We start from the raw sequence: 27,679 nt of genomic DNA, 5'->3' as shown, positions 1-27,679 counted from the left end.
AGCGGATTGGCTCTACACACCAACACTGGTTCACTGGTAGATTAGATCACAGTAAAAGGTTTCATATAGGGACACAAGAACAGTCTTCAACTGTCATTTGTGCCCTTATAAAAAATTTAAAAAATGTCACTAAAATGTCAGATGGCATAAATGTTAGGACTATTGATTAATGGCAGAAGTTGGCATGGAAACCAGAAACAGACACAGCCCTGAATTAGACCAACCGAGTGCAGTGTAGTGGTGCATATCAGCATCTCGCTGATGTGTTTGTGGGCCAGAAGGGAATGAGACGCTGCATGAGGATCAGGCACGTTTGTGATAACTGTGTATTACTGGCAAACATTAGTGAAAAAATGTGAGGTATCATCAGTGACATCAGATAACATTGTGCTACTGTCGTGATGTAACCAGAGCATGAATCCAAACTACTAGAGGTTAGAAGGGCAATGACTGCTTAATGTTATCAAGCTACAATTGATGCTTCATTCCCAACCTAGGTAGGTGCTTACCAGGACACTGACAGCCAGGCGGACGAACTGGAACTCGTAGACAACCGCTACTCCTGAGCTACTGCAAATGTAAAATAACACTGGCACAACTCGTGAAGGAAAATACCGTTTTTATTAACAATCAAAGCCGTGACACATCTGTACAACCAGGCTGTAATTCAAAAACAAAGGGGGGTCACTGAAAACACATTACACTGATTGATGGACAGTTGAAAGATGACGACTTGGGAAACACTTTCTCTCTCTCTCTCGAGTCACCAGCAGGTTTTTAAAAGACTGACTGTAGAAACATGACAGCGTTCTTACCGTCTGCCCCAGATCCAATTATATAGCTTTAAGGCTGTTTTTTTTTTTTTTTTTTGTACTGAACATAACGTCATACTGTGATGGCAATGCAAACGGAAGACTATTTTTGACCAAAAAGTGCTACAGATCTTTAAAAAAAAAAAAATGAAATCAAAAAAAGCAGGTAATTTCTTTCCTTTTACAGACCATGATTTTGTGACAAATTATTTGAAAGGCCATTATCACGTACATGAAAATTAAACTGCTTCCAAGATCGCAGGTGGTCATTTTGTAATTCAACACTACCACTGTCTTAATGTAAATTCTTACCGTGAAGGTGGTTTTTTTTATTTTTTACATTCACTTTTTTAAGATTTAAAACATTTTAAACTACAACTACAGGGAACATGACGTTTTAAGAGCCGCAGTTCTCAAAAGTCACGCTTAATTAAATCCAAAAAAAACAACAAAAAAAAACATGTACTTCATGAATCTTGGCTACCTAAAAATGACAGCTAATAAGAGTTAATAGATTATACTACGTTGTTTCCAAACAGAAAATTTGTTTAGCAGCCAGTGACCACAATGATAAATGTCAGCAATCTCATATCTAGTGTGTCTGCAACCAAACGTGACCTTTAACAACAGGACAACCTAATTGATTGTTTATTGCAAACGTGGTGCCAGTGACATCCACGGGCATTCTTTACTGCGACTGTATAAATACACTTAAATGTCACGGTCTTTTGAGGCTGTACGTTCTGTAGTTTATCCGGCACATTCATTTTAATTGTGGCCTACAGCCTACGTTAAGTAAAAAAAAAAAAAAAAAAAACCAATCAAAAAATTGTCCCAGAATTACAATCTTGTTTTAAAAAATATATTAAGACGGATTCATTTCTCGTCTGGTAAACTTTGAAACTCTTACTAGTCATTAAATAGTATCTACTATCACTTTAACACAAAAAAAAAACAAAAAACAACCACACACACATACACCTACATAATACTGTATGGTATTTAATGTTAGTTACCATCACTGCTGCAAGTGAACACATTTTAATGCACCAGAGCAAAGTATTCTTCATCAATGCAAAGACCATCCTGTTTTGTACATCCCTGATATACAAATACAAAAACTGGATCTGGACAGCCATTACAGTATAAGCTGGGATGAATGATAGACTTTAAAAAGGGCAGACGTGAAACCAGAGACTGAATTTTGGACACACAAAAATGAAAAAGCACGATGCTATTTAATGCTGAACGGGGTCCAGACACGCTGTGGATGGTCCAGACCACTGATTTTTCCCCAAACGCATTCTACTTCTAAATGGTTTACTCAAAAGAATGTTGAGCATGGAAACAGACCTGGGTCAAATACGTATTTGTTTTGGATTCAAATACATTTCTACACTTTACTGATCTTGTCTGGTGTATTGGAACCAATTAAATACTCTCAAAAAGTGCAAACCCTGCCTTCTGGTCATATTGGCAGGCCCAGTTACACCAGGAAAGATTAACAGAGCACAGAAAAGTATTTGAATCCAAAAAAAAAAAAAAGAATTTGAGCCAGGTCTGCATGGAACAAATCTGGAAGATGGCAGATTTCCTTTAGTAAAACCGCAACAAAATGACACACATTAAGGTATGGTCACTACATCTAGTGAAAGCTTTGGGAATTACCCGTTCATTTAAGCACCAGCTTTTCCCACTGTCAGGGCGGACATTTTAGACCTATTCTCCGCTTCCGATTTCTGTCCATATCCAATGTACAGGTAGTTATTAGCAGCACATTTTGAGTCAAAAAGACAACCCACATGCAATCAATCTTATTGTTGGACATTGCTGACAAAGATAATCCTTTATGTATATAGTAAACTGTCCATTTATATACTGTATATGAAAAATTACAAGGCACAGCAAGGGTTAATGACTGGCAGAGCAAATATATATTTTCCCACTCAAGGGACCCTAAAAATTGTGAGGTTTTGTCTTATCGTAAAAAACAAACAAAAAAAAAAAAAAAACATTGTACTCAAAATTGTATTATAACCAAAATAATTTGTCTTCTCCCAAGAGAATTTCCATTCATTTTAGTACAACCACTTACAAAGAGTCAGAAAAGATTTCAATTTAGCAAACTTACTACCGTCTACAATTTTCATCTACAGTTTCTGTTGCATTTCCTCAGTGACGTCAGTCGGAAGAGTATCTGCAGAGCTCTCTGACAGTACAAACAGATGGAGAAAAGAAAGTGGTAACCTTTTGTATGTCCCGACGCAACTTGGCTTTTCTTAGTGTCCACATTTGTGCGCAAAACAAATTAAAAATCAACTTAAAAACAAGAAAACACCTGGAGAGTAAAGTGCTAAGTGATCTTTATGCTACAGTATTGTTTGTTTATTGCTTAAAAGTGAAACCAGAAGCGCTGCCTATATATATATCACTGAGATTCAGCCTGCAATACCAAATTATAACTGACAACAAAATTACCCATAAACCTCTCTCCACGCAGCAGACTGACAGAAAATTAGGTGCATATTTTTTGATGTGGACTGATTACCAAATGAAAATTTTGAGCCTCACAGAACAATCTAACAACCTTTCAATGGCCAAAATTCAGCTGTACGCAAGGTAATGTCACATGGAGAATAAACAGAACATGACATGTACTTCCGATCGCTTCCTCAGAGAAGCAGGACACTGTGCACGTTTTAGGTTTGGTCAGTATCTTAAAAAAAAAAAAAAGAGAAAAATGCTTAAGTTTCTTGCAAAAAAAAAAATGCACATATTTCTCTCAACAATATTTTTAATTACCCAAACAAGGGCACTTGTTAAACACCAAACCATGCAAGATAATATTAGCTACATCGTAGAGACGTCAGTCCTGTAGGGGACAACAAGCCCGTATGGATCCATAGAAACCTACCAAGTCCAGCAAGTCAAGTGTTATTTCATACATTAAGGCTCTTCTGTTCGGCTTCGATGCAACACAGTACTGACATTTCATATAAAAAATAACTTTAACATCAAAACATTGTTTTATTTACACAGTGATAGATTATGTCACGTAAAAGTAAATCCGCAGTTGATAAAGTATCGTATTACAAAGAGGCTACGCAGAGTGCCTAAGCTCTTAAATCTGATTGGAAGAAACAGCGAGGGTCGTGTGTGTGTTTTGTCGGTTATTTTTCATAATACTGGTTTGAGGACGGAGCGCAGGGACCGCCCCTCTTTGGTGAGTTCGCGGGTGAAGCACATGCAGGGCAGGGGGACGGCCTCCTCCCGCCGCTCCACCATGTTGAACTTGCACTTCTTCAGGTGGTCCGCCATGCTGGTGATGTTGGCGAACTTCCACTCGTTCACCGTGCCAAAGGCCGTGCTGAACCGCCACACCTGGCAGAACGCAGCGTTAAGAGGACTGAACACACACACACACACCTGGCAGAATGCAGCGTTAAGAGGACTGAACACACACACACACACACACCTGGCAGAACGCAGCGTTAAGAGGACTGAACGCACACACGCACGCACACACACACCTGGCAGAACGCAGCGTTAAGAGGACTGAACGCACGCGCACACACACACACACCTGGCAGAACGCAGCGTTAAGAGGACTGAACACACACACACACACACACACACCTGGCAGAACGCAGCGTTAAGAGGACTGAACGCACGCACACACACACACACACCTGGCAGAACGCAGCGTTAAGAGGACTGAACGCACGCACACACACCTGGCAGAACGCAACGTTAAGAGGACTGAACGCACGCGCGCACACACACACACCTGGCAGAACGCAGCGTTAAGAGGACTGAACGCACGCGCGCACACACACACACCTGGCAGAACGCAGCGTTAAGAGGACTGAACGCACGCGCGCACACACACACACCTGGCAGAACGCAGCGTTAAGAGGACTGAACGCACGCGCGCACACACACACACCTGGCAGAACGCAGCGTTAAGAGGACTGAACGCACGCGCGCACACACACACACCTGGCAGAACGCAGCGTTAAGAGGACTGAACGCACGCGCGCACACACACACACCTGGCAGAACGCAGCGTTAAGAGGACTGAACGCACGCGCGCACACACACACACACTCAGATTCTCTCACACGCACACTCACAGACTCACACACACACACAGACTTGCGTACACATGTACATGCGCACACACACACACACACACTCGCACACTCAGACTCTCACACGCACACACACACACAGACTCTCTCACGCATACACACACACACACATATGCACAGACTCTCTCACGCACACACACACGCAGACTCGCGTACAGGCACACTCTCTCTCACGCACGCACGCTCACACACAGCAGCACACCCATACGCACACACACACACACCAGCGTACACGCACGCACGCGCACACCCACTCTCACTCACACACAAACACACGCTACGCTCACAAACACACGCACACACCTCACCTTTCTCTAGCAAACACTGAACAGCTCTGCCATGGGTAAACAATAAGATTGCAGACACGTTGCAGACACACCGCCAGACCCATCCTTTGCTCAGAATATGCACGGCCTCACTGACTGTATACAGCATGCTTTTAACAACTGACCAAGGGAGACCAAGTATATGCAAGAGATTACCCCTCATTAAAACTGGCCTGGGCCATTTCAGAGCATGCATTATCACAATTCCCTGTACATGCCAGCACAGATCTAACAGTATAAATGATCACCAGCAGTCCCTATTCTTCCCCCTGGGATGGAAACAGCACTGCAGGTACATCATACCGATTTACTGAGTGGAATACAGCAACAGGAAGCTTTTTCCACTGAATACACCAAGCATGCTTCTAGTAAGACCTGGAACGGATCAAACGCTGCCCGGACCTGGCGAGCGCTGCAGTGCGTGTGTACTTCTGCCTAAAAAGTACTGCAAATAAGAACGAGGGGGGAACAGTCCTTTTCCTTAAAGCCTCACACAGTAACACGAGCGCCCCAACCCCAACCCCCCTGGCCCTTACCTTGTCTTTGATCTGCCAGGACGAGGGGCCCGAGGGGTAGCGTCTCTTCTCCCACAGGAGGACCACCATGCCCCGGGCCTGCAGCAGGCTGGCGCAGACGTCCCGCATCATGCGCGACACGCGGGAGAGCTGGCACAGGCTGAAGCCGTCCAGGAAGCCGGCCACGTGCTGCAGCAGCTCGAAGGGCAGGCCGCTCAGGTGGTCGCAGTCCGTGCCGAAGCGGCAGGCGTTGCCGGGCAACGGCGGCCCGCCGGGCGATGACGACGGCGAGGGCGAGGGCGGCGGCGGCGGGGCGGACCCGCGCGGCCGCACCCCGAAGGAGCGCAGGTGGCGGTCGTGGATGATGCGGTAGCCCTGCGTGGACGGGCAGAAGCGGCGCTGGGAGTAGGTGCAGCCGTAGTACGCCAGGGGGCAGCGGTGCTCCATCCAGCCGTTGAGGCCGGCGTGGATGTCGCAGTGCACGTTCTTGAAGTGGGAGGAGAACTCGTCGCGGCGGAAGAGCTGGCCGCACACGAAGGTGAACATGGAGCGCTGCTTGGTCTGGTAGCGCGCCACGCACTGCAGCACCAGGTCCAGCCGCAGCGTGTGGAAGGGGCTGGGGTTGGACAGCTGCGGGCTGGCGTGGTCGCAGGCCGAGGCAGAGGCCACGTCGCCCACCATGGTGTTGGTGGCCAGGATGGCGGAGGGGAAGGAGAAGGTCTGCGTGCCCAGGTCGATGCGGTAGCCGTCCACGAAGCGGCTGTCGGATATGCCGCGGCCGCCGGGCGAGTCCCCCAGGCAGAACAGCAGGGCGGCGGTGATGAGGTCGATGCCGTGCAGGCCCATGGGGTCGTCGGCCACCTCCAGGTCCGACGTGTCCACCGACTTGTCCTCCATCTTGACGCGGAGGGAGTCGGCGTAGAGGGCGCGGCGGCCGCTGAAGGCGAAGGAGCCCATGGCCCGCAGCGCCTGCAGGTTCTGCAGCTTGCGCTCCAGCCAGCGGTCCTCCAGGTCCAGCGGGTACGCCCCGCCGTTGGGGATGATGTCGTGGAGCGGGATGGGCAGCGGCAGGGGCAGCCGCGGCGGCGGCTGGGAGCAGGAGGGCCGCTGCTCTGCCACGGCGACGGAGCGGTTGAGCAGCGCCTCCGCCCCATTCGCCGGCCGGAAGACCTCCCACGACCCGTTGGCTTCGGGGCGCCGCTCCCCGGCCACCTCCAGGTCCATCCGGTCCGGCCCGTCCCCGGGGCTGTGGAAGCCGTTGCAGAGCGGCTTCTCGTCCCGCTCGAGCAAACCGAACACGCCGCTCTCCTCCTCCTCCTCCGCCCCGTTCTCCGGCTCCAAAAAGCCGTTGCGCTTCGTCCACGTCTTCCCGCCGTCGGGGGCGTCCTCCTCCTCCTCCGCCGCCCCCCCGGCCGCCTCCAGGTCCATCCCGCCCACGGCTCCCAGCTCGCAGTCCGACTCGCTGTCGCTTCCCTTCATGTCGACGTTCCCCGAGCCCGCAACCTCCACTTCGGCCCCGCCGTGGAACCCCCCGTTGGGCTCCGCCCGCCCGTCGGCCGGCACGCCCCCGTTGAGCGTGTCCATCTCCTTGGTGGCGCTGCTGAGGATGTCCAGCGCGGCGACCAGGGTCCTGCTGGTCTCCACCGTGGCCTGGTACAGCTCGCTGAACGACTCCTCGTCCAGGCCGTTTATCCCGTTGGCGATTTTATCGTTCCGGCAGCCCGGAGCGGGGGGGGCGGGGGCCGCGGGACCGCCCGTCTTCTCGCCGCCGGGGGGGTTGTCGCCGTTTTTGGACAGCATGGTGGCGACCTTGAGCGACTCCAGGAGCATGCGCTGGTCCTGCAGGGCGAGCGCCATGTCCAGCTGCTCCACCTCGTCCACGTCCCGGCTGAGGTTCTCGTACGACGTGCGGTCGGCGTCGCTGATCGGCCAGCGGTTCCACTCCATGGTGCAGCACACCACGCTGGCCGGGCACACCGCCAGGTGCTCGGACATCTTGCCGCGGGTGACGGTGAACGGGCAGCCGAAGCCGCTGTTCAGGCACGGCACCCTCTCCAGCGGGCACAGGAGCCGGTGCTCGTCGGCCTTGCAGCCGTGGAAGACCGCGCCGCACACCAGGGCGCAGCTGGCGAGGTCGCAGGAAACGCCGGCCTCCGGCCTGGTCATGCACCTCCGGCTGATGCAGTTCATGCAGTGGGCGTGATGGTTCTCCATTTTTGTTTGGAGGACGACGGGGGGGGCAGGGGGGTTGGGGTAGGGAAGGGGAGAGGGGGGAAAATCACCAACTCTACAACCAAAGTTGAAAGAAAAAAGAAAAACAGCTTCATTATTTTTCAGCAGTGAAACTGACTTATAATCACTTGGCGGTCTCCTTCTTTCCCGCCTCCTTTGTGAATTATAAAGTTTTAAGGCGGACTGGGAAAGCCTGATGGACTGTTGCACTCTAGGAATAGGACGCAGCAGCCCAAACCTAACAAGCCCCCCTTAAGAAACATCCTCAAAACACTATATAACGATAGGACATCCTGGCAAAAAATTGAAATTAAAACAAAGATTTTGTTTTGAATTTAATTCAGCGAGAATGTTTATGATACTTCCATGACTCCATATGCTGTGGTGTCAAAGTGGAGTAAGGTATAAAAAAAAGATAAATATGGCTTGCGGTTAACTTTCCCCCCCCTCGGACTTCTCCACTGTACGGAACAACTTCCTGTCATTCCACGTTGCAGGCAAAGACATTCAAAGTCATACCAGTCATTAATGGCCAAAATGTAAACAGATATCTTGCTGTACGGCTTTTCTTTATTATACAGGCCAAAGTGCTCCTACCATTGCGTGATCTTGTCATATGTCACACTTAACTCAAGTGTACCATTCCTCTGGAAATGACAGCTTTGTTAGTCAGTGAGCAGGTTATGCAAAAAAAAAAAAAAAAAATCTCTCCGCAGTCCTCGGGACAACATCAGAACACTTTTCTTGCCATGCAAGTTCAAGCGTGTACTTTCAAGATTAAGCGCATGAATCTAGGCTGTGTGTGTTAATGACTGATTTGTAAACTCACGGGCAAAGTACGCGAGCAGATTAACCTGTTTCGGCGCCGCCGATTCAATTCATTATATAAACATTGAGTAGATTAATTATATTCCCTTAACTCTTTAGCTCTCGTGCAATCATGAAGGGCTACTCTACAAGTGTGCAATTGGCTACTCTTATCGTGTCCTGTAACATTTAATTCTCCTGTGCACCTCTTGTGGTCATTCTGACTGAAAAGCAGTCTGCTACAGGCATACATGAAAAAGATATAGGCTGAAAGATAGTGTATGCTGTTGCCACCGATTGTGTTTACAGAGAAAGTAGAACAATAGCCGTATTTCTCAGGGTTCAAAACGTAAACACATGAATCCACCTTTCCATCTGAATATGAAGCAATATGACACTTAAGCCGCGTGTGGACAAGCAGCAACAGAAGAGTCACTCTTGAAAAGAGCAACATATCAAGTCGACATAGGGGACCGGGTGGCTAGTATAGGCCCCGATATATACAGCTATATAGGTACATGTATGCGTTAATTTACATAGGCTACATTCAAACAAAACTCGCTTGCTCAACTGTTAAATGGTAAAATGTGAAGGACTATGCCATTGGCTAAGTAATATCAAAGCATACGCTCACAAACAAGAAGCAAGAGGAATTCAAATAGCCTACTGATGTATAAAACACCGTCATTTACCATGTTTAACTGCCGAAATTAGTTCCATCGTAAGTAAGGCTGCTTTACATAAACTTCAGTCAGTACTTTGAAAACAACAGCAATATGTTTAGGGTTGGAAGGCGATACTTGCGTCCAGGGCAAACTTATTGTAAATTACGCTAAAGTTGATCAATTCATGACTCAATTCTTTGGCTAAACATCCAACTAACTAACTAGCTAATTAACGTTGGTTCGCTAACGGGACTAATTTCTCCAACTACAACACTGCCATAACTATATTACTTGGGAACAGGTAACATTAGCTAAGTTAATCATAGCTTACTTGTTGTCCGGTAACGTTATCTGAGAGTAACAGAGAAACTTAAAGTAACAAACTGCAGTGAAGTTAGCTGGTTATCACTGCTAATTAATGTTGACTAGCTAGCTAGCTAAACACCTTACGTTTGGAATAGTCTAGTCGCTTTAACAAAAATGTAACTTTATGTAGCTAGCTCGTTAGCTAACTTGATCAAAAATAATCTGGTAACACATGATCAAATTATATTTTCGAGGCAAAAACACCATAGGATACATTACTTGAGCTTAAGTTAGCTCCATAAATTAGCTGTACCCAAGTAGCTAGTTAGCTATTTCAGCTAGCTATGTTTACTACACACTTCTAGCTAGCTGGTTTGATAGCTGGCTAGCTAACTGAAGCAACTGCACAGGGAAATCATCACCGCAACCTAAACCCTTGGCCTTCTTCACTTTGGGCTCTCTGGCCGGCTTGCTCAAGACGCAGAGCGGAGGACCAGCTGGGAATTTCATGGGGTTCTCTCCTCCAAGATTTAAATCTTTGGCCACACAGGAACAAAGAGAGCTGGACTCGATCGGCAAGTTCACTTCGGTTCACCACCTGTTCCGTGTTCGGCTCTAATGTTGTAAAAGCGAACTTCAGCCAGCTACATAATATTCCCTGCTTATTTTCTGGTATGTGTGAATGACTGTGCTCGATTAAAACAAGGGCTAGCCAGCAAGCTTGCTAAACTTTCTGCAGTCTCATAAACAGAAACTCAACAAATCCTTACCGTGACAATCTGATATTAGTTGCTCCCTGTCACACCGCCTGTAGCCTTATTTAGCCTTTTAGGCCAGTCAGACGGCTGTGACACTTGATGTCTTTAGTTTTCTGTTATTATACGTAGCGATTTCTGATTTTTCTTCCCCCCTTCTAATATTCAGGCTTGTCTCTTGTGTCGGTGTCTGCTCTTTTCTGGCTGGGACGCCAGTCTATGCCGTCATTACGCAGCAGTTGGTGCTCTGCGTAGTAGGATATATTCTCTGGCATGGTTTTTTTGCTTAGTGCTGCGCAGACCCTGACAGTTTCAGTGGTCGTTGTACATGTGAACCGGGTAAAAGTACGCACGCTAATGCGATTTTACTATCCATTTGGTATACAGATTAGTTCATCTGCGCAGTACCAGCGATGCATGGATCCAAAACAACTTCACCAATGGTCAATGGTGCGTTTACTTCTGCGCAGTTAGGCAGATCGCTCTGTGTTGGGATCGACTAAGGAAGTTTTCACTGTTAGTGCAGACTAGGTTAAAAAAGAAAACATCTGAGCTGCAATTTTTCGCGGTGCGATTCTTACGCCATGTTCGCAACTTTTTTAAAGGTATTTTTTTAAAGTTTTGAGATAACGAATCCGGTGCAGAAACTTAAGTCTTTAATGTACGCTACCTGGATTTGTAATTCAAATAACCAGCATCACTATCAGGAAATCCCGCAAATATGAACATCAGTGGATCTGTGTGGGGCCTGCCCTGAGGGCCCGTGACTAAACAAATTTAAACGGTGCAACATGATGTGTTTTGTTGTCAGTCTCAGTTCTTCTGTCTGCCAGTCAGCTATGTAGTTACGGAAGAGTCAGGTTATTCACAGTTTACAAGAAGGTCAACAGAGCAGAAGGGGTCATATATTTTATCCTCACAATTCTGTGAATAACACAATATATATAATCATCACAATATACTTTTATAAATAGAAAGTTTTATAGATTCACAAATTCTTTTTTTAAATGTTCAAAACAGATTATACAAACAAGTATGACTGCTGATGCATCTAGTTATTGCCCTATCGATCCTTTCAAAGTCCCCATCTGCTGAACCACAACCAACTAATAACCATTCCTGGTACCAATATAGATACAGGGACTGTGCTATGCTTCTCACAAATATGAAGTGAATTGGAGGATTTATAGGGTACCTGAAAAAATGGAAACAGAACTGTTTTGGAAACATTGCCAATCACACATGCCTGGTGGGCATTTCAGCTTGCCTCCTGCCTGGTTTTAAGCCGGTGCAGCTGGTGGGCCAGCTTGGTACAGTCAACAGACCATCACCATACTCCAGATGGTAACCAGCTGGAGCAGAAGCTGGTTCCAGCTGGATTCTATCTTAGGCCAATAGGTGGCATTTTCACCAGGAATAAAATCTTTTGACAAACATATTCAGACACTTTCAGTCTAGTTAGTGAGAGTAGTTTTTGATGAGCAGGAAGTGCTGAGATGTCCATAATGTTAGGAATACTGCGAGACAAGTTTCACAGGCGTTTCCCCCTGATGTGAATAGACTGTTTCCATCACCGGGATCCCTCGAGCGGGCTCAGTGTTTGCTCTGGCGATTGGTGTCTGGCAGCTGCGATCTGAGGAGCAGATGATTCGCTCTTATTCCACGGGTGGACTTCAGACTTTGCCGTTGCCATGGTGTCCATCTTCCGCCATTCTGCGGCAGTTACGGCCGGAACCGCGTAACCCTGGAGACCTCACGGAATCCCGGTACGCCGACCATTCCGGAGGTTCAGCGCTAATGGCGCTCAGCTGTTTCATGCGGGGATGGACGCTTTTCTGGTTCCCCTGTTGTGACTGTATCGGTCATTTGATTTCCATTAGGAGGATTACCTGCCCGTGCCACCTGCCTTCACCAGAGCAGGTGCTCTTCTTCTTCGTGGAGATGCTGTTTCATATGGAGCTCTGTTCATGTTGTTTAGCTGCATGTTGAGAATTCCACTCGTCTTCCCTGTCCTTTGTATACTTTTCCGCTATCCCAGTGCAGGGACTGCAGCTACAGTGGGTGGGGGTGGGGGGGTGTGGCCAAGACCACTGTACCAAGTGCACTGTGCAAGTCTATTTTACAAGTGGAATTTACGTGTGTTCCATTAATTTAATCTGGGCTGTATTAAAGATGCCCCTTGCAGACACAGAATTCATGGCGGTATTTGATTTTAGGAAAAGCGGGTGATACCGAATGACGTACATACTTCTCGCGCTATGATCTCTTTGATTTGATCATTTTAAAATCTTTTTTTAAGAATGTGGAAACACTCGGGAGGTCGGATGCGTGATGATTAACCGTGACGGCTTCCAGATGGTTCCGTAAGCAGATACCGCCCAGCAGCTTCTCTGGAGACGGTATAAACAGAAATCGCAGCACATTTCATTGCGACACTGTCAGCTGCAGGATGAAATACTCGCGGGCCGTCAGGAGCGGCCACAGCTGTCAGGCTGAGACGCTGTGTTGCTTCAGTTCTGAGGTCATGTGACTGGAGCTGTCACATGGTCAGCTCTGTCGCTGATTCGCTGCGCAAAAAAGCTTCTCTGCTGCGTGTTTCCGCGATGCCACTGCAGTAGAGTGTGCACTCACACACATACAGACACACATACACGTACACACACACATGCATGCACACATACGCGCGCACACGCATACAAACACATGTACAAGAACACACAAGTGCATGTACACACATACACACGTACGCGTACACGCATGCGCACACACACCCACAAATACCCATGTGCACACAGAAGCGTGCACACAAACGTACATATGCAGACACGTGCTTACATATCTCATTTGGCAATTCCATTAATCTACAGCTTATACAACATCTTTGATGTTCATAAAAAATCACTTTTATTGCATCATATTCTCTTACCCATGCATATTTAACACCCCTCACTGTTTAAGGAGTGAAGATGGACTGTGTGCAGTCCTGTTAAATTTGTAGCCACATGAAAATTCTGTGTCACTTTCTTATGCGTGTTTGTTTAGTCCGTTTTTTTGTTTTTGTTATTGGTATGTTTGTTTGTTTTGTAATAGAGGCGAATCTGTGGTTGTGAAATCATTGCGCAGCAGGAGCTGTGTACAACCAGCATGTAGAAATCATTCATTATCTCCCCCCTGCAAGTTCATCCACTCTTACCCCCGCTGTTCTGACAAACTGCCCTACCCCAAAACCTAGCAAATGTGGATATAATGATTACAGCTGTGTTTTCTGTGTGCTCGGCAGAAACCCATTCAATAATTCATACTGGCTTACACAAATGATAGGTCTATTACTTGCCACCGATTTATTTTTCTGGTTTTCGGTGAAGCATCTTTCTCTGTCGTACTAAACCAGCATCCACATCAAGCAAAGGGTCAAGCCTATTAGTAAGTAAGTACAAGACTAGAATTCCTTCATACAGGAAGCTCAAATTTATAAATTTTTATATAATCTAAAAGAACATATATAATAATTACGTATAATAAATAGAACTAAGAAGAACATATATAGAACATAAAGCAATAACGGTTTTATAACAATGGGAATGAAATGTGGAAAGTGGAACGTCCCGCCGTGATTTCGTGCCGGAAACTCTGCTCGCGGCCCTTGAACGGACTCAGTCGCACAGCGCCTCTCCAGGCGAAATACGAGATGAACACGCGCCCACGAGAAAAAAACATATGAAAGGCCGCACCAGCTGTACACAGAAACAGACGTCGCCTAGCAACAAGGCGGCAGCGGAGAGGGTAAACACTTCAGCCGAGTCAACACACGCATTATACTCAATACACAAGAGTGAACTTGAAACTGCTGGCAGCGCCACAGTGCTCCACTGTAACGGTTAAGGGCAGCCGAGAAGCGAGCCGTTTAATTTTAGTTCTCAAGATCCCTTTACTGTGATTATTTGAACGAGAATATTATCATTACGGATATTTTTGTTTTTTTCTCGATTGGTGTTTTCTCGTTTATAATACTGAACGCAGATTTAACTAAGCGTTTGTGCACGCGGCTATGCCCTTCTGGGCTTTCCGCCAATTCAACAGTCACTCAAATAGTGGGTTATAACAACAACAGCGCGGTCATATGCGACGGGCAAATGTGATGCTCTTGTGCTTGTCTACTTGGCTTCTGCAGAGAAAAAAGGGAAAATAATGAACAAAGACTGTTCAGCAAAGTCTGTTAATATAACCACTAATTCGCTCACTCTGCCAACAGCCCGAGGGAATTCTGGGGTACAGTAATGCGATAATAATGGGGACAAATCTGACAACAATTGTCAGTGTCGCTGTCACGTGACAACCCGGTCACCTCCGATAAACAAGCGATGGTAGACATTCTAAGTGAGTGCTTTCTGGCAAGCGTTTTTATATACACTTTCCCAGTACTCTGCTCGGCCAGCCTGAACCTTCCAGGCTTATTTCCTTTCACCCAGAACAATGGCTCATTTACTCCTAAAGCAGTGTTTCAAAAACAAAACAGTCATTTTATTATCAGCTCTCAATTGTGTAGACAGTGGCACGTGAATGTACTGAAGCTTGTTTTTTCTTCTTCTTCTTCTTTTCTTAGAGCCCTGGATTCATTGTGTTTTGACGGATGATGCAAGAGAGGTAGCATTATGATTCACTGGCTTTCTTGCCAACATTTGCTTGCAAAGGCAAGACTCCAGTCCGCTGGCTCAAAGCCGTGTGTTTTATAATTCAGACTTTGTAACACAATCTTTTTTCTCCTCACAGAATTTTAAGACAACTGAGTCATGCATCACCTTCTGTTTGACTTTTGCATTGCAAAAAATATATATATACCAAGGCGTCATTAGTCAACCAACAACTATGCAGGGTATAATCTAAAGGAAAAATATATTTTTTGCAACAGTTATTTTTTTCTTTATTTGTCACTAACATTTATCCAATTTGGTCCTACTTGCTTTGTTAAATTTTTAAATCTGGTGTGCCAGAGCTTTCAAAACTCCCAAGAGATTTGTGGAGCTCTCCAACACAAAGCCCCTGTTAAGCCCCCGGCTTTCTCAGTGTGAAACTTTGGAAATTGGCCGCAGGATAATGTGTTGGACTGGTGCAGTCCTCTGGACTGAAGCTCTACAGGACACAGCTCCGGTAAAAACCTGTATTCAGCTCTGTAACTGTGTTTGTATGGGCCTACAGTGATTCATAAGGATGCACGATAAAGCAACTCATCATAAAGGATGTGGTAATGTTCTTAAACACGTTTCCGATTATATTTGTTGGTCTGTTTTAGCCCACATCTTGTCAAACGTACCCTAATACGATCTTCTGCTCAGTTACATTGTACAGTATTCCGGCTTGTGGGGACACCCTTATCCAGAGCGAAATTATACGGCCTGCGTTTTCTGCACGCGGACTGTTTACACAGCTAGATATTTACTGCTCCAGTTAAGGACCTTATTCAGAGGTACGACGGCTGTGCCCCACACGGGAAATCAAACCTCTGAGTTGTTTGTCCTGTTCCCTAATATTTATGTTACACTACGATGGATTAATTAACCCTTTGAAAAGTTGGTCTTTTCAGCATTCTAAGTCAGTGTTCTAGAAATCTTTATCGCATTCATTTGCCAGTAGTGATTGTGACATCAGCCTTGGAACGTTCAGTTAAGAATATTCAAATCACACATTTGTGATCTCACACCTTTAAAGGGTTTATTTCTCTTTTCACTTTTTTATTTTTCTTTTTACTGAAGGAAAATCCAGATGATTTGGTACTTTCAATCTTCTGACAATTAGTTGAGGAGGCATCACAGTTTTAGTTTTTAAATTGGAAATGCAGCTTCGTGTCACGGTTTCTGGACAGAAGGACCCTTACGTTCATTAAATCAGCCTCCCCAAACGTCCCTTATCGTAAGTAAGCAACTGTCCTGTATTTATAACCGCTTTCTGACGGTTGCCGTAGAAACCGCACGACGTATCTTATTTTGTTTTTCTCAAAGACACAACGCCTTGACTAACGAGCGGATAGCGGTCTCTGTCGGACTCTGAATCACACCCAGAGACGCAAGCTCTGAAATCCGCGGGGAGAAATATTCCGGGTATATATTTAATCGTGGTCACTGGCTGAAACAAACATTTTATTCTTAGCGTGATTAAGAAATACTCCCCTTTATGGCGTTCGGCGAGATCTGGGCACGCAGGGTCACCAAATGAGACTCTTTAGCTCTAAATACACTTTGAACATCTAGGTAGGACGAATAACAAACAGAATGGCCTTGATTATTTTCTAAATACAGTGATATTTGGCCTTACAGTAACTCTCAGCACATTTAAGCAAGGTGTACTTAATTTCTCAATACCTCTATGAAGATGAGGGTATAATCTTCACCATGATCCTTTTATTTTAATGATATTTTTAACATCACACTGTTAAGGGAACAGGTCTTTGGTTTAAAGTGTTGGCTGGTGTAAAACTGGAGTTTCTCTTTGTGGTTTAAATAAGTGCCTTTTAACTGATGCTCATCTTGCTGAGTTGCTCATTAGTAGAGTCAGGTGTGCCTAATTAAGGTTGAAATGAAAACCTACTGGATGGTTGTTCTCCATGAACAGGGTTGGTTGCCTCTGTATTAGATTGATGGAGACTGTAGAATGAAGGGGGCCCTCTGGTGGTGTATTCTGCTAAAGCACTGCCTCATAGTGGGATGAGTAAATGACACTACGCCTTTTAAAACTCCCAGCTTTCATACTGATTCAGATTATTCTGAATTCCATCTCTTCTTAGGGAGTGTTATGTTATGGATCGAATCTGTATGTATTCAGAATTTGTGTTTTGGTTTTTGGTTAGCATAATTAACACATTAATGCTTTAGTGATGTTGCGTCTGTGCTCACTGGCAAACGTGTAGGTTCGGGGGACCCCACACGTGTCACCCCACAATATTTTTATGTGAATGAATTGCTAGACTAGCCAGTATGCTTGTGAGACATGATGTTTGACTTGGTCAGACTCGGTGGTCCAGCAGTGTGTCTCCCTTAAAATCGAAATGAAACCTACACCTGTGCTCATTGGTCAGTGAATTTCGTTAGCCGTCTGGAACTGTTGCTCACATTAAGATCATGCTCTTCTGTTTCTCCTGTATTTCACATCACTCTGGAACAGAGCGCTAAATGTGCTCGTCTGCTAAATGAATGTCACGTAATAACAATACTGAAAAATTAATGCCAATTATCTATTATGCTGTGTATTCTGTTTATATGTTAATAGTATTTGAATATTCTAGTAATATTTTAATAAATAATATAATTTCTACCAGAAGTATGAGAAAATAAATATCAGTTTGCATGCAGAACAAACACTGAGATCTTTAATTATGAACAGTTATGTGAGCTCCCATCTTGGCCACTTCAAGTCAATGATTCTCACTGGAGAGGATTTCTAGTAAATTTGAATCCAATTTGCTCCTGCAAGCGTTACTCCTGCTTGCAGAGCATAATCATATGCAACTTATTGCGGAGACCCGATTTCTCGTGAGGAATTAATTTCATGCAAAGGTTCACAAAAATCTGAGAGCTGTCAGAAAAAAAACACTGTAGCAATGGTGACAAACAATCAAGGAGTATTTTTTTGTCATGCATTATCAGTATATACATACCCATTTATTTTATCTGATTGATTCCGTGAACGTATAAATATTTACTGTAACGCAAGAATATACATTTTATTTACTGTCTACAATTTAAATTACCTTGGAATTTTATTTCTAATGTAATCATATCATAACATAATGAAACTTTTTTCACCCTGTTTTTATATGCTGATCCTGAAGCACAAGCCCACATTTTCTACATCAATGCATTTTTCGGTTTGCCGTTCTGTTCCCCCTTTGTGTTAAAGGTGGACATAAACCCAAACGGACTGATGCTTATGTAATCACTCTGAATTGTCACCCCAGATGGAAGCTCATAAAACATGAATAATTTACCCCTTTGAAGAGAAGTGTTTTTTTTGGAATGTTCTTCAAAATTTCAAAAGTCAGTGTTCCAGAACTCTGTTCTTGTTCAGCATTGTCTTCAGTTATCAGCAGTGATTGTTACATCAGCATCGGAATGTTAAGTTAAGAACATGCTAATCAGTGAATTCATATTGCACTACATTTTTCAATTCAGTTCAGTTCAACTATTTGTATAGTGCTTTGTACAGAGAACTGTCACAAAGACACTTTACATGGTAGCAAGGCAAGAGACACATTACTATATCATTCCATTGCCAGAAAGGGAGACTGGTCTTCAGCAAGCCGTGAGAAATAACATGGCCGCCCGATCCCTCAGCAGCCAGATCAATAACTATTTTAAGAACCGTGCCATCTGTACTGAGGTTTGCTCGAGTTCGCTCGCTGGAGTTCTCGGAGTCCTCCTTATCTGCGTTTGACTGCTGTCACTGCAGCAGGGGGCTGAGTGCTCCCCTGTAGCGGAAGGCCCGAATTTTCAGTCCTCCCCTGGCCCGCACCTGTTGTGCACGCATGCCCACCGGCTGATTCGTGAAGGTCTCTGTCTTCATGCGTTCTGGCAGGTCGCGGCGCAGATTTACCCAACAGTAATTACCGTCTGAGAGCGACTGTGGGCCCTAATTAGACGGCTCGGAAAAGAGAGAATCGGATTTAGCTTGTTTCCACTCTCTGTCACGCTAACAGACACAAGTGGGAGGTTGTCTGCAGAGCATACTGTTTTTTTTTCATTTTAATTTAAAGTTTTGTGCCTTGAGTTAAAACAAATAAAGCCCACATGAGCACACATTGTGGGAATCATTATACCAGGTGAATGAGCAGACAATTATGTACAGTAAACACGCGTAGAAAGGGTTCATGTTTTATTCTGAGAGTGTATATTACACTGGCTGCTTGCTGATCCAGAATGGAGAATGTGTGCCATCTTGTCACAAATGCGTTGTCCATCCATCCATCCATCCATCCATCCATTATCTATACTCGCTTATTCCTGGTCAGGGTCACGGGAGGTGCTGGAGCCTGTCCCAGCATGCATTGGGTGAGAGGCAGGAATACACCCTGGACAGGTGCGTATGTGTTGTTTTTTATTTAATTGTTCCAATGGGCCTCTTCTACAGACGTATGGAGATGTTCAATGTAAACCTGGGCTCCTCAGTTTGGGGTATACAGGTATGCAGTTCAGCATGTCTCCCAGTTCTCATGAAAGCAGGGCAGATAAACCGGTGTGAAGGCTGGACTCTGTCTCCTAAATGCTATCATTACAAGAGGAAGAAAGTGGTTTGTGACACATGGGTTACTATCAGAACAAAGGTTTACTCACACGCAACACTAGTCTCCTTCCAGTTTCTAATTGCGGGTCAGTCCGACACTGGAGAATTAAATAGCAGTCGACGGAGCGCTGCTAAATGATACCTTGTCTTGCCACTAGAGGGAGCCAAGGTGTTTTTTTTTTCTAGGACCAGAGCTGAATGTTTGTGTCAGTGCAGGTTGAGCTGCTATGCTGGGAAACAGCTCTCCTGTATCAGCGGGTGTTGTGATAGTCTAACGGTGGGGGGCCCTTGATACTGACTGTGTCAGTCAGATCTCTGGTGTGGGGGGAGTGGGGGGCGGGGGGCGCTAGGGGTTTAGGCAGTTGATGGTTCCTGTGGAGCTCAATCTGGTCATGTGATGCAGTTGTATCTGCTGTACCTGGTGAGAGACCGTTTACGAAGTCACAGAGCATAAACACGCACACACACACGCACGCACACACACACACACACACACCATCTATCCACGCTCACACTCCAACTTTCTGTCTGATTTGCAAAAACAAGGGTGGAGAAACATACACACACTCACATGCACACACAAAAACACATATACACACAACCACACACACACACACATGCATACTTGTGCACTCTCACATACATGCAGTACTGACTTGCACACACACACACATGAATGCTGAAAAAGCCCACACACACCCACTCACATGAACAAAGCACATGCAGACAGTCATCAAAGCTGTCAGAGAAATACTATCTCCAATCACTCGTTCACCTCTGATGCTTTTCCCCGCAAACTTTTCGATAAGCCTGTACGCAGCGCGACCACTCCACGCCAGACAGTGAACCGTCACCCGTGAACAGATCGGCGACAGCGCCCTTATCTCAGAACACACCGACTTCAAAATGGCTGTCAGCCTGAGCCTAGTTTGTTTTTTTTTCTTTCTTATCTGTGGCAGTCCAGTGAACTGAACGGGGTGGATCGAGACCCCGGACAGCGGTGGGGCCTTCAGCGTTTGACGGGCGCGCGGGGGTTCACGACGACGCGTTCAACACACAGAGGGCCGTCCGCTTTGAGAGAGGGTGATTCAGCGCGCCCCCCCCCGTCCCGTCCCGTCACTCTTAATGTGCGGGGCGTGGCCTGTTTCGTGACGGCTATACGCTTCACAGAGCAGAACACTGTCAGTGTGCTCGCTGGAAGAGACGGGTGAGATGGGGGTGATGGGGGTGATGGGGAGAAATGGGAGAAATGAGAGGGATCTGAAAATAACCTGTAGCCTCTTATGGAGTTGTTGTGCATGGGAGAAGCTTTTACCGTTGCAGGTAACAATTTTGGACATCTTACCTTTCCTTACTCACATATCTGTTCTAAAAAAAAACAGTTTGACTTCCTGAAAGAAAACAGCTTCCAAGCGACAACTGAGATGTACAATTACAGTTATACTGGAAAAAAAAGTCTTATCATAAATATGGATATGCCTAATAATGCCTCAGGATAAGCCTTAATTTAAGCACCTTGAGTTTTGTAGGTCTCTTGTGTTTATGGAATGCGAAATAATGGGAAAATGAAGTGAAATAGGCCTGTCCATGGTGTATTCCTGCCTCTGGCCCAATGCATGCTGGGATAGGCTCCAGAACCCCCTCGCGACCCTGCCCAGGATAAGCGGGTATAGATAATGGAAGGATGGATGGATGAAGTGAAATATAAATAATATACGTTATATGATATATAAAATATTTAAGGCAGCGCTGGATGGCCCAGAACAAACTTACAAATGAAGGCCAACCACTCCAAGGCAGAGAATATGCAGAGAATATGGAGAATATCATTCTGACACTGGAGCCTTAGTGGTGATGAATGTGTGACATACTGGGGAGTACGTGTGGCTCAGTCTGTCTGTGGTCATTGTGGTTACTTCTGTAGGGAACCCTGAAAAGTGCCAAATTCCCAGTGCTGTACAAGTATGGGGCATGCCGCCCCACCAAGCTGTAACTTGGCGGGATGGCATTGCCATCCTAATAGGGTGGTGGACTCCCAAACTGCGCAAGGAAACCCACCCCCCCCCCCCCCCAACTCCCCTCCACAGCACTTCATGCACTGTGATCTCACTTCTATCTGTAACCCTCTCAGCTTCTTTCCTCCCAATTGTACAGTCGCATCAATTGTAAAGCGCTTTGGATGAAAGCGCTATATAAATGCAGTCCATTTCCTTCCGCCTGAATGAAGTGACAAATGCATAAGGACTGTGCTCCCCTCTGCTCTCCTTTAAAAAAAAAAGAAATAAATCAATAAAGTTATTAAAAAAATGTGTGAGACGCCAGGTGTTCCTCTCTGTTCCAGCTGTCACCATGGATACTGCACAGACTCAGTCAGCGGCCGGGGACCTACCCTCTCCTCTCCATAAATGGGCACGGTGTGTGGCTGAGGCTGAGGGGGTTTCGTCTTTTAAACGAGGCACGAAGCGGCGAACGTAGCGTCCCGTCAGCGGCCGCCCGCTCGGTTACCCGGTTACCCCGAGAGGACAGCCGCCCCGGTGCGTTCGCCCGCCACCGGATCCGTCTTCTTATCCGTCGCTCCAGATATCCTTTACTGTGCCTCTGTCACAAAAAAAAAGCTTCCCTCTCTGACTGTTTGCGAGCGAGCAAAACTGTGATTCTGACTTCTGCTGGCACTTTCACCATGTCTTCCTTTAACCATTTGAAGAGTAGGTCCTTTGGGACTCCAAGTCAGTGTGTTCTAGAACTCCACTGCTTTCAGTTACCAGTAGTGATTGTGACATCAGCATTAGAATGTTCAGTTGAGAACATTCTAATCACATATTTGTGACCTCACACCTGAAAGGATTAACCTTTGTTTGGGTCATGTAAGGAAATGAAGACAGGGATTTACTGGGTTTGCAGCATTTTGGTTGATCATCCAGGATCAATGATGATCTATCAATGACATTTGACCCCATTGATCTGCAAAATCTAGAGTAAGCAACAATTTTATGTTCACAACATTCCCACCTAAATTATAAATGAGACGTTACAAGGGAGAGGTCTAACTGATCTATGTGGGAAAAGAAAGGTTAAATAAAACAAACCAATTTTTAAAATAAATATACATTTTTATGTGATGAACCCTACCCCACTGTGGGATGCTGACCACTGTCCCTGTGAGGGGGCATGTCCCTTTCCCCCCAAAATTTGGGAAAACTTTAAATAGCCTACCCCCAATATTATCATGTCGTATTGGCGGCACTATTAGCACCCCCCCCCCCCCACCTCCCACCAAAAAAAAACCTAAAGAAAACGTCCTGTTCCCTGTACCCCCCACCCCAAAGTTGAAACGAGGTCTGTGTTGTTGGATATGACATTAGCCTTGTCCCTCTGGGTCTTGTCGCAGTTTATTTGGATCAGAGTGGTGTCCCAGCTCCGGGGGGGACAGGGGATGCCATCTCCAAATTCCTCATCTGCTGTGATATGGAGCACTGGATCTGACTCGCGGCTGAGCCGCCCCGTCCCGTCAGCTGTCAGCCGTCACCCGTCCCGTCTGTGCAAGGGACAGCGGCGAACGTTTTTTTTGGGGGGGGGGCGGTTTGGGCTCGCTGGTGTCTGCAGCCTCTGTCCCCATGTGGGGTTTCGGGATACCCCACCTTTCCTGTGACCGCGTGAACGCACTCCCCCTGAGCCTGTGCTGACATTAAGAGAGAGCGAGGCTCATCACGTGACAAATAACGATGCTTTCACGTTTGTTTTTGTTTTTTTTCAGTGCTCATGGAAACGGTCCTCAGCAGTTCCAGAAGGAGAAACCGAGGAGAACGGGGGCGGAACATTCCAGAAGGTGGGTCATCGCCACTTCCTGGCTCTGTTAAAGCGCCCTTTGACGCGTGGAGAGCTCATGTGTTTTCAGGTAGGTTTTTAGCAATGATCTCCTGTCTGCAGCTTGATCAATAATGACCTGGCAATTAGTTTTTATCCCCTGTAGGGGACATGAGTCTCTGGTCTTAATCTCAAGAGTCACTTACTCTACTTTGCTGAAACCGACACCGCAAGGGGCATTCAGTAAAAAATACAACAAATAGTGATTTAGAAAATATTTTCTCGGCAACATTTATCTCTCTGCCAGGTCTCTGGAAGGTATTCACTCTGTGAATTGGTGGGTCAGTGGGAGAAAGCTGTTGGACGTCTGCAGCCAATCAGAGAGTGATGTGGCTGCATCAGTCTGTTACAGACTCAGCCTCTCTACCTTCCCCCACCCCACCCCACCCCACACAGTAAAATGTTCAGTGTTAAATCAACTCTTACAGAGTGAATATGTTCCCTGTTGGACTCATATGTACTCTGAGTTGAATTAACAGTGGACTTTTCCCTTTAGACCCCCCACCCAACCCCACCCCAACTGAGCTGTTGAATTGAACTGAGAAACCTCAGCTTGCACATCGTGGTCTTGCTGTATGATGCAGTGTGCTTACTGAGTGGAACTCGATCCACTGTACAGCTCTCCTGAGAATTCCGGAAAGTTCCGGAACAGGGCCCTTACGGAACATTCTGTAAAGCATTCCGTGAGTAATCTTAATACATTCATAGACCGCCCTGTGAGTCAGCCTCGACGCGTAACGAAATCAAAGAGGATATATATCCGACCTATCTGGAATACGCGATAAAACGGAAGAATTCCATTATCTCCTGCAGCATTTCATTTCTCCTATACAGCAGGGAGTTTGGACAACCCTGGCCGTGCTGATGCTTTAGTTGTTGTTCCCTCCAAACTTAATTTTACGGTTGTTTGATCGATTATCAGTCAAGCCTCGAGTCTATTCTGAGTATGAATGTTAAAACACTAAGTACCTCCAGCACATGGTCAACTGTATTCATTAAGCCTGATAATTAATCAAGTTAAGTGGTTAGGGGGGTTTGAACTAACTAACTAACTGACTAAATAAATAAATGAATAAATAAATAAAAATAACCTGACACTTTGGGACCAGAGTTGCCTACCCTGTGTGGTATGTTCTTAACATCTACTACAGTCCAACCACATTCCTACAAGGGTTTCTTGTTACTCATCACTTAACTGTGTATCGAACTGCTTTAATTGATCAATTAACTCAATTCATCTGGCTTCTGAAGCATGAATCTGTTCCTAATTAAAAAAAAAAAAAAAACAGCGCGCACTGTGACTAAGGGTAAGAGCTAATACTCGTACTTTGAATAACGGAATTTTTTTTCTTTTTTTACCAGCGCATCGGACCTTGTTGCCAGACGCAGTTAGTGGAGTCAAATCCAAGGGCGTTCCGTCCATTGCTGATACCGGGGAATCTGTGACCACAAGAGGGCGCAGCTATTCCAAGATGCTCGTGTTCTGTTATGCGGTGCGTTGCGTGATCCCGATACTTAGAAGGGAAAGCACGGCGTGAACAGCTTATCCTTCTCGGGTGTCAAGATGGAGGAGATGGAGCTTACAGAAACGCACGTGCTCAAAGGTAAGGCAAACCAGACCACGTGCTGTCACATTTACCACACTGGCAAGCAATGTAATGACTCTGCAGAATGACGCAATCCAGGCAACTTCTGTAAAAACAACCAACGGCCGATGGCAAGAAAAAAAATGTAATAAATAAATAAACAACTTGAATTGACTGAACTATTATTTTCAAGTATACCCCCCCCCCCCCCCAACATACACACAGACGTACAGTTATACTGAGTTTTAGTTTCATAACCGCGGTTTTGAACTGTAATAAACTACGATTAACCAGACCCAATCGAAGAGAAATACTATGTCAACGCATTAAGAATATTGATCACACTCAGAGAGCTACTCGATCACTATGCAACCACACGCACTTGACAACACTTTTTCTTATTTGTATTTTGGTGAGTTTTCGTGCCAAGTATGAAAATTGCATTTTTTTAAAAAAGACAACAAACACCAGAGGGCAGTCTGAATCCGTCTCAAATTGAGATTTCGGAATAAATGGTGTTAATAAAATATAAACGGTCGTTAAAAAATTCGATGATTGATACGTCTCTCTTGCCCTGAGCAAAACCAAATGTAATTGTCTGGAGAATTGCCTCTCTTTAACAGGTGAGCGAACGATGTGTTGTCTGGCTCCGCAGACCGTTATTGTTTTCCCCCATTAATCGATCTAGTCCAGACACTTGTTTTATTTCATAGGTGGCAGCTGTTTTTACGACCAGTCCTTGATTTGTGCACGTTATTTTTCGCTCTTATTTCAAAACGCGGGCAAGCGTTGCCTTGAAGCCATGTAACATGTTTATCATCATAATTGACAAAACAGAGATTAGTACTATCTAAATATACGTTTATGGCTTGGCAACAAAACAGCGTTCACGGCTATTCAAAATAAATCAAGGTTACTAGAACAGGTTCAATCCAGTCTTCAAACTAAAAAATTTCAAATTAACAAAAAAGCAACTTTGCCCTTTGCTTTTCTGGTGTTTCTGAATGTTAACACTTGCCATGTGGAACGATAATTATCCAAACTTCTAGCTCATAGAGAATTATTTTATTTTGAAATATGACTTGGACACTCAGTGCTCAATCCATATTCAGTCATCATTTTCCAGGAATATTTGCCACTTGCATGTCAATTACCAGAGCCTGGGCACAACTCTAGAGCAGGGACTTCATGACTATGTACACCGCTATAATGCAGTGTTTAACCCTTTGAATAGTTCTTTTAGAATATTTTTTTTTATTTTCAGAAAAGTCAATGTTCCAGAACCTCACTGCTTTCAATTACCAGTAATGATTGTTACATCAGCATTAGAATGTTCATTTAAGAACATTCTAATGACATATTTCTTACCTTACACGTAAAGGGTTAATTATGTTCGGCATCGGCACAGTTTTAAAATGCAGTACTCTCTGAGGTGGAGTACTACATTATCTGTTTTCTGTGCCGCTTCAGACAGTTTAAATCTCCTGGCATGACTTGTTTATAATAATGGCCGACACCACCACTGGAGTAGTTTAGCTGAATTGCTGTTTGTGTCTGACGAATAACGAATCCTGAGCACAGTAACACATCCTTGTTTATGGAGTAGTAACTGAAGAACTAAAAGGTCCAGTGTTAATTCAACTCTTACAGAGTACATATGAGTCCAATAGGTATCATATGTACACTGTAAGAATTGATTTAACACTGAACATCTTACTGTGAGGCAAGGGGGCACCGGCGGGCAGATATTTGCCATGTTTGTTGGGCAAAGCCGCACGGTATCCAGGGCCGCTAACCTGTGCCAACGCGCCAGGCCCCCTTTACCGCCACATTCGCTTGATATCATTTCATTCTCTTTGACATTTTCCTACCCTGTCAAATGTCAGCTGGACAGGACCGAGTTTTGAAAGAGCGGCCATTTTTCTGAATGCAGTTAACCATTCTGCTTTTTTTTATTTTGAAAAAATCGATTTTTTTCCCTTTTGTTTGTTTTTTTTTTTTTTTTACTTTTCCCCTAATTCCGAGCGCCTAATCGCGTTAGCGGGGGCCGGCTCCTCGCTGCGTCGACCTTCATCGATCCCTCCGGAGCGCAGGCGAGCCGTCCGAAGCGGTGCGTGAGGCGGGCCGCCTGGCGTCCCGCGGACTGTCCCGCTCCACAACAGACTGTTTTCAGCTTCCATTAATCCCCGCTCTCTCTCTGTGAAGAAAGCAAGACAAAAAAAGCCCCCCTGATGTCAGCATCGAGTGTTTGGACAAGGGCTGCCAGAGGAGAGGACAGACCTGCACCTGTCCTGAATCTTAATTTTATTGTGAGCCAGCCATAAGCGTTGTAAAAAAAAAAAAATCCATCTTTAGTAGTGATTTGTTAACTGTAGTGCTGCTGTGGAGTC

At 45.3% G+C, this 27,679-nt stretch overlaps 1 protein-coding gene and 1 long non-coding RNA gene across 4 annotated transcripts in view; one reads left to right on the top strand and one right to left on the bottom strand.

Moving 5' to 3' along the window:
- LOC135257606 (uncharacterized) overlaps positions 1-25,447 on the top strand; it is a 78,149-nt gene extending 52,702 nt beyond the window's left edge. Inside the window, exons 5-7 of one of the 3 annotated variants that reach the window (XR_010330685.1) lie at positions 23,594-23,665; positions 24,323-24,386; positions 25,066-25,447. This is a non-coding gene — a long non-coding RNA (uncharacterized LOC135257606). Of the gene's footprint in view, positions 1-23,593; positions 23,735-24,322; positions 24,387-25,065 lie in introns of all 3 variants that reach the window. The other 2 variants (XR_010330684.1, XR_010330686.1) reach the window with 2 other exon arrangements.
- LOC135257604 (F-box only protein 30-like) lies at positions 600-10,866 on the bottom strand. Its single transcript, XM_064340504.1, has 3 exons — positions 10,585-10,866; positions 5,826-8,091; positions 600-4,193 (listed from the first exon to the last, which is right to left on the bottom strand). Exons 2-3 carry the CDS (start codon positions 8,016-8,018, stop codon positions 3,990-3,992), a joined length of 2,397 nt encoding a protein of 798 aa, XP_064196574.1. The 5' UTR covers positions 8,019-8,091; positions 10,585-10,866; the 3' UTR covers positions 600-3,989.
- Positions 25,448-27,679: the final 2,232 nt, after the last annotated feature.

Source organism: Anguilla rostrata, chromosome 6 (genome assembly GCF_018555375.3).
Source record: "Anguilla rostrata isolate EN2019 chromosome 6, ASM1855537v3, whole genome shotgun sequence".
Taxonomy (NCBI): domain Eukaryota; kingdom Metazoa; phylum Chordata; class Actinopteri; order Anguilliformes; family Anguillidae; genus Anguilla; species Anguilla rostrata.
This window is presented reverse-complemented; position numbering and strand designations above follow the sequence as displayed.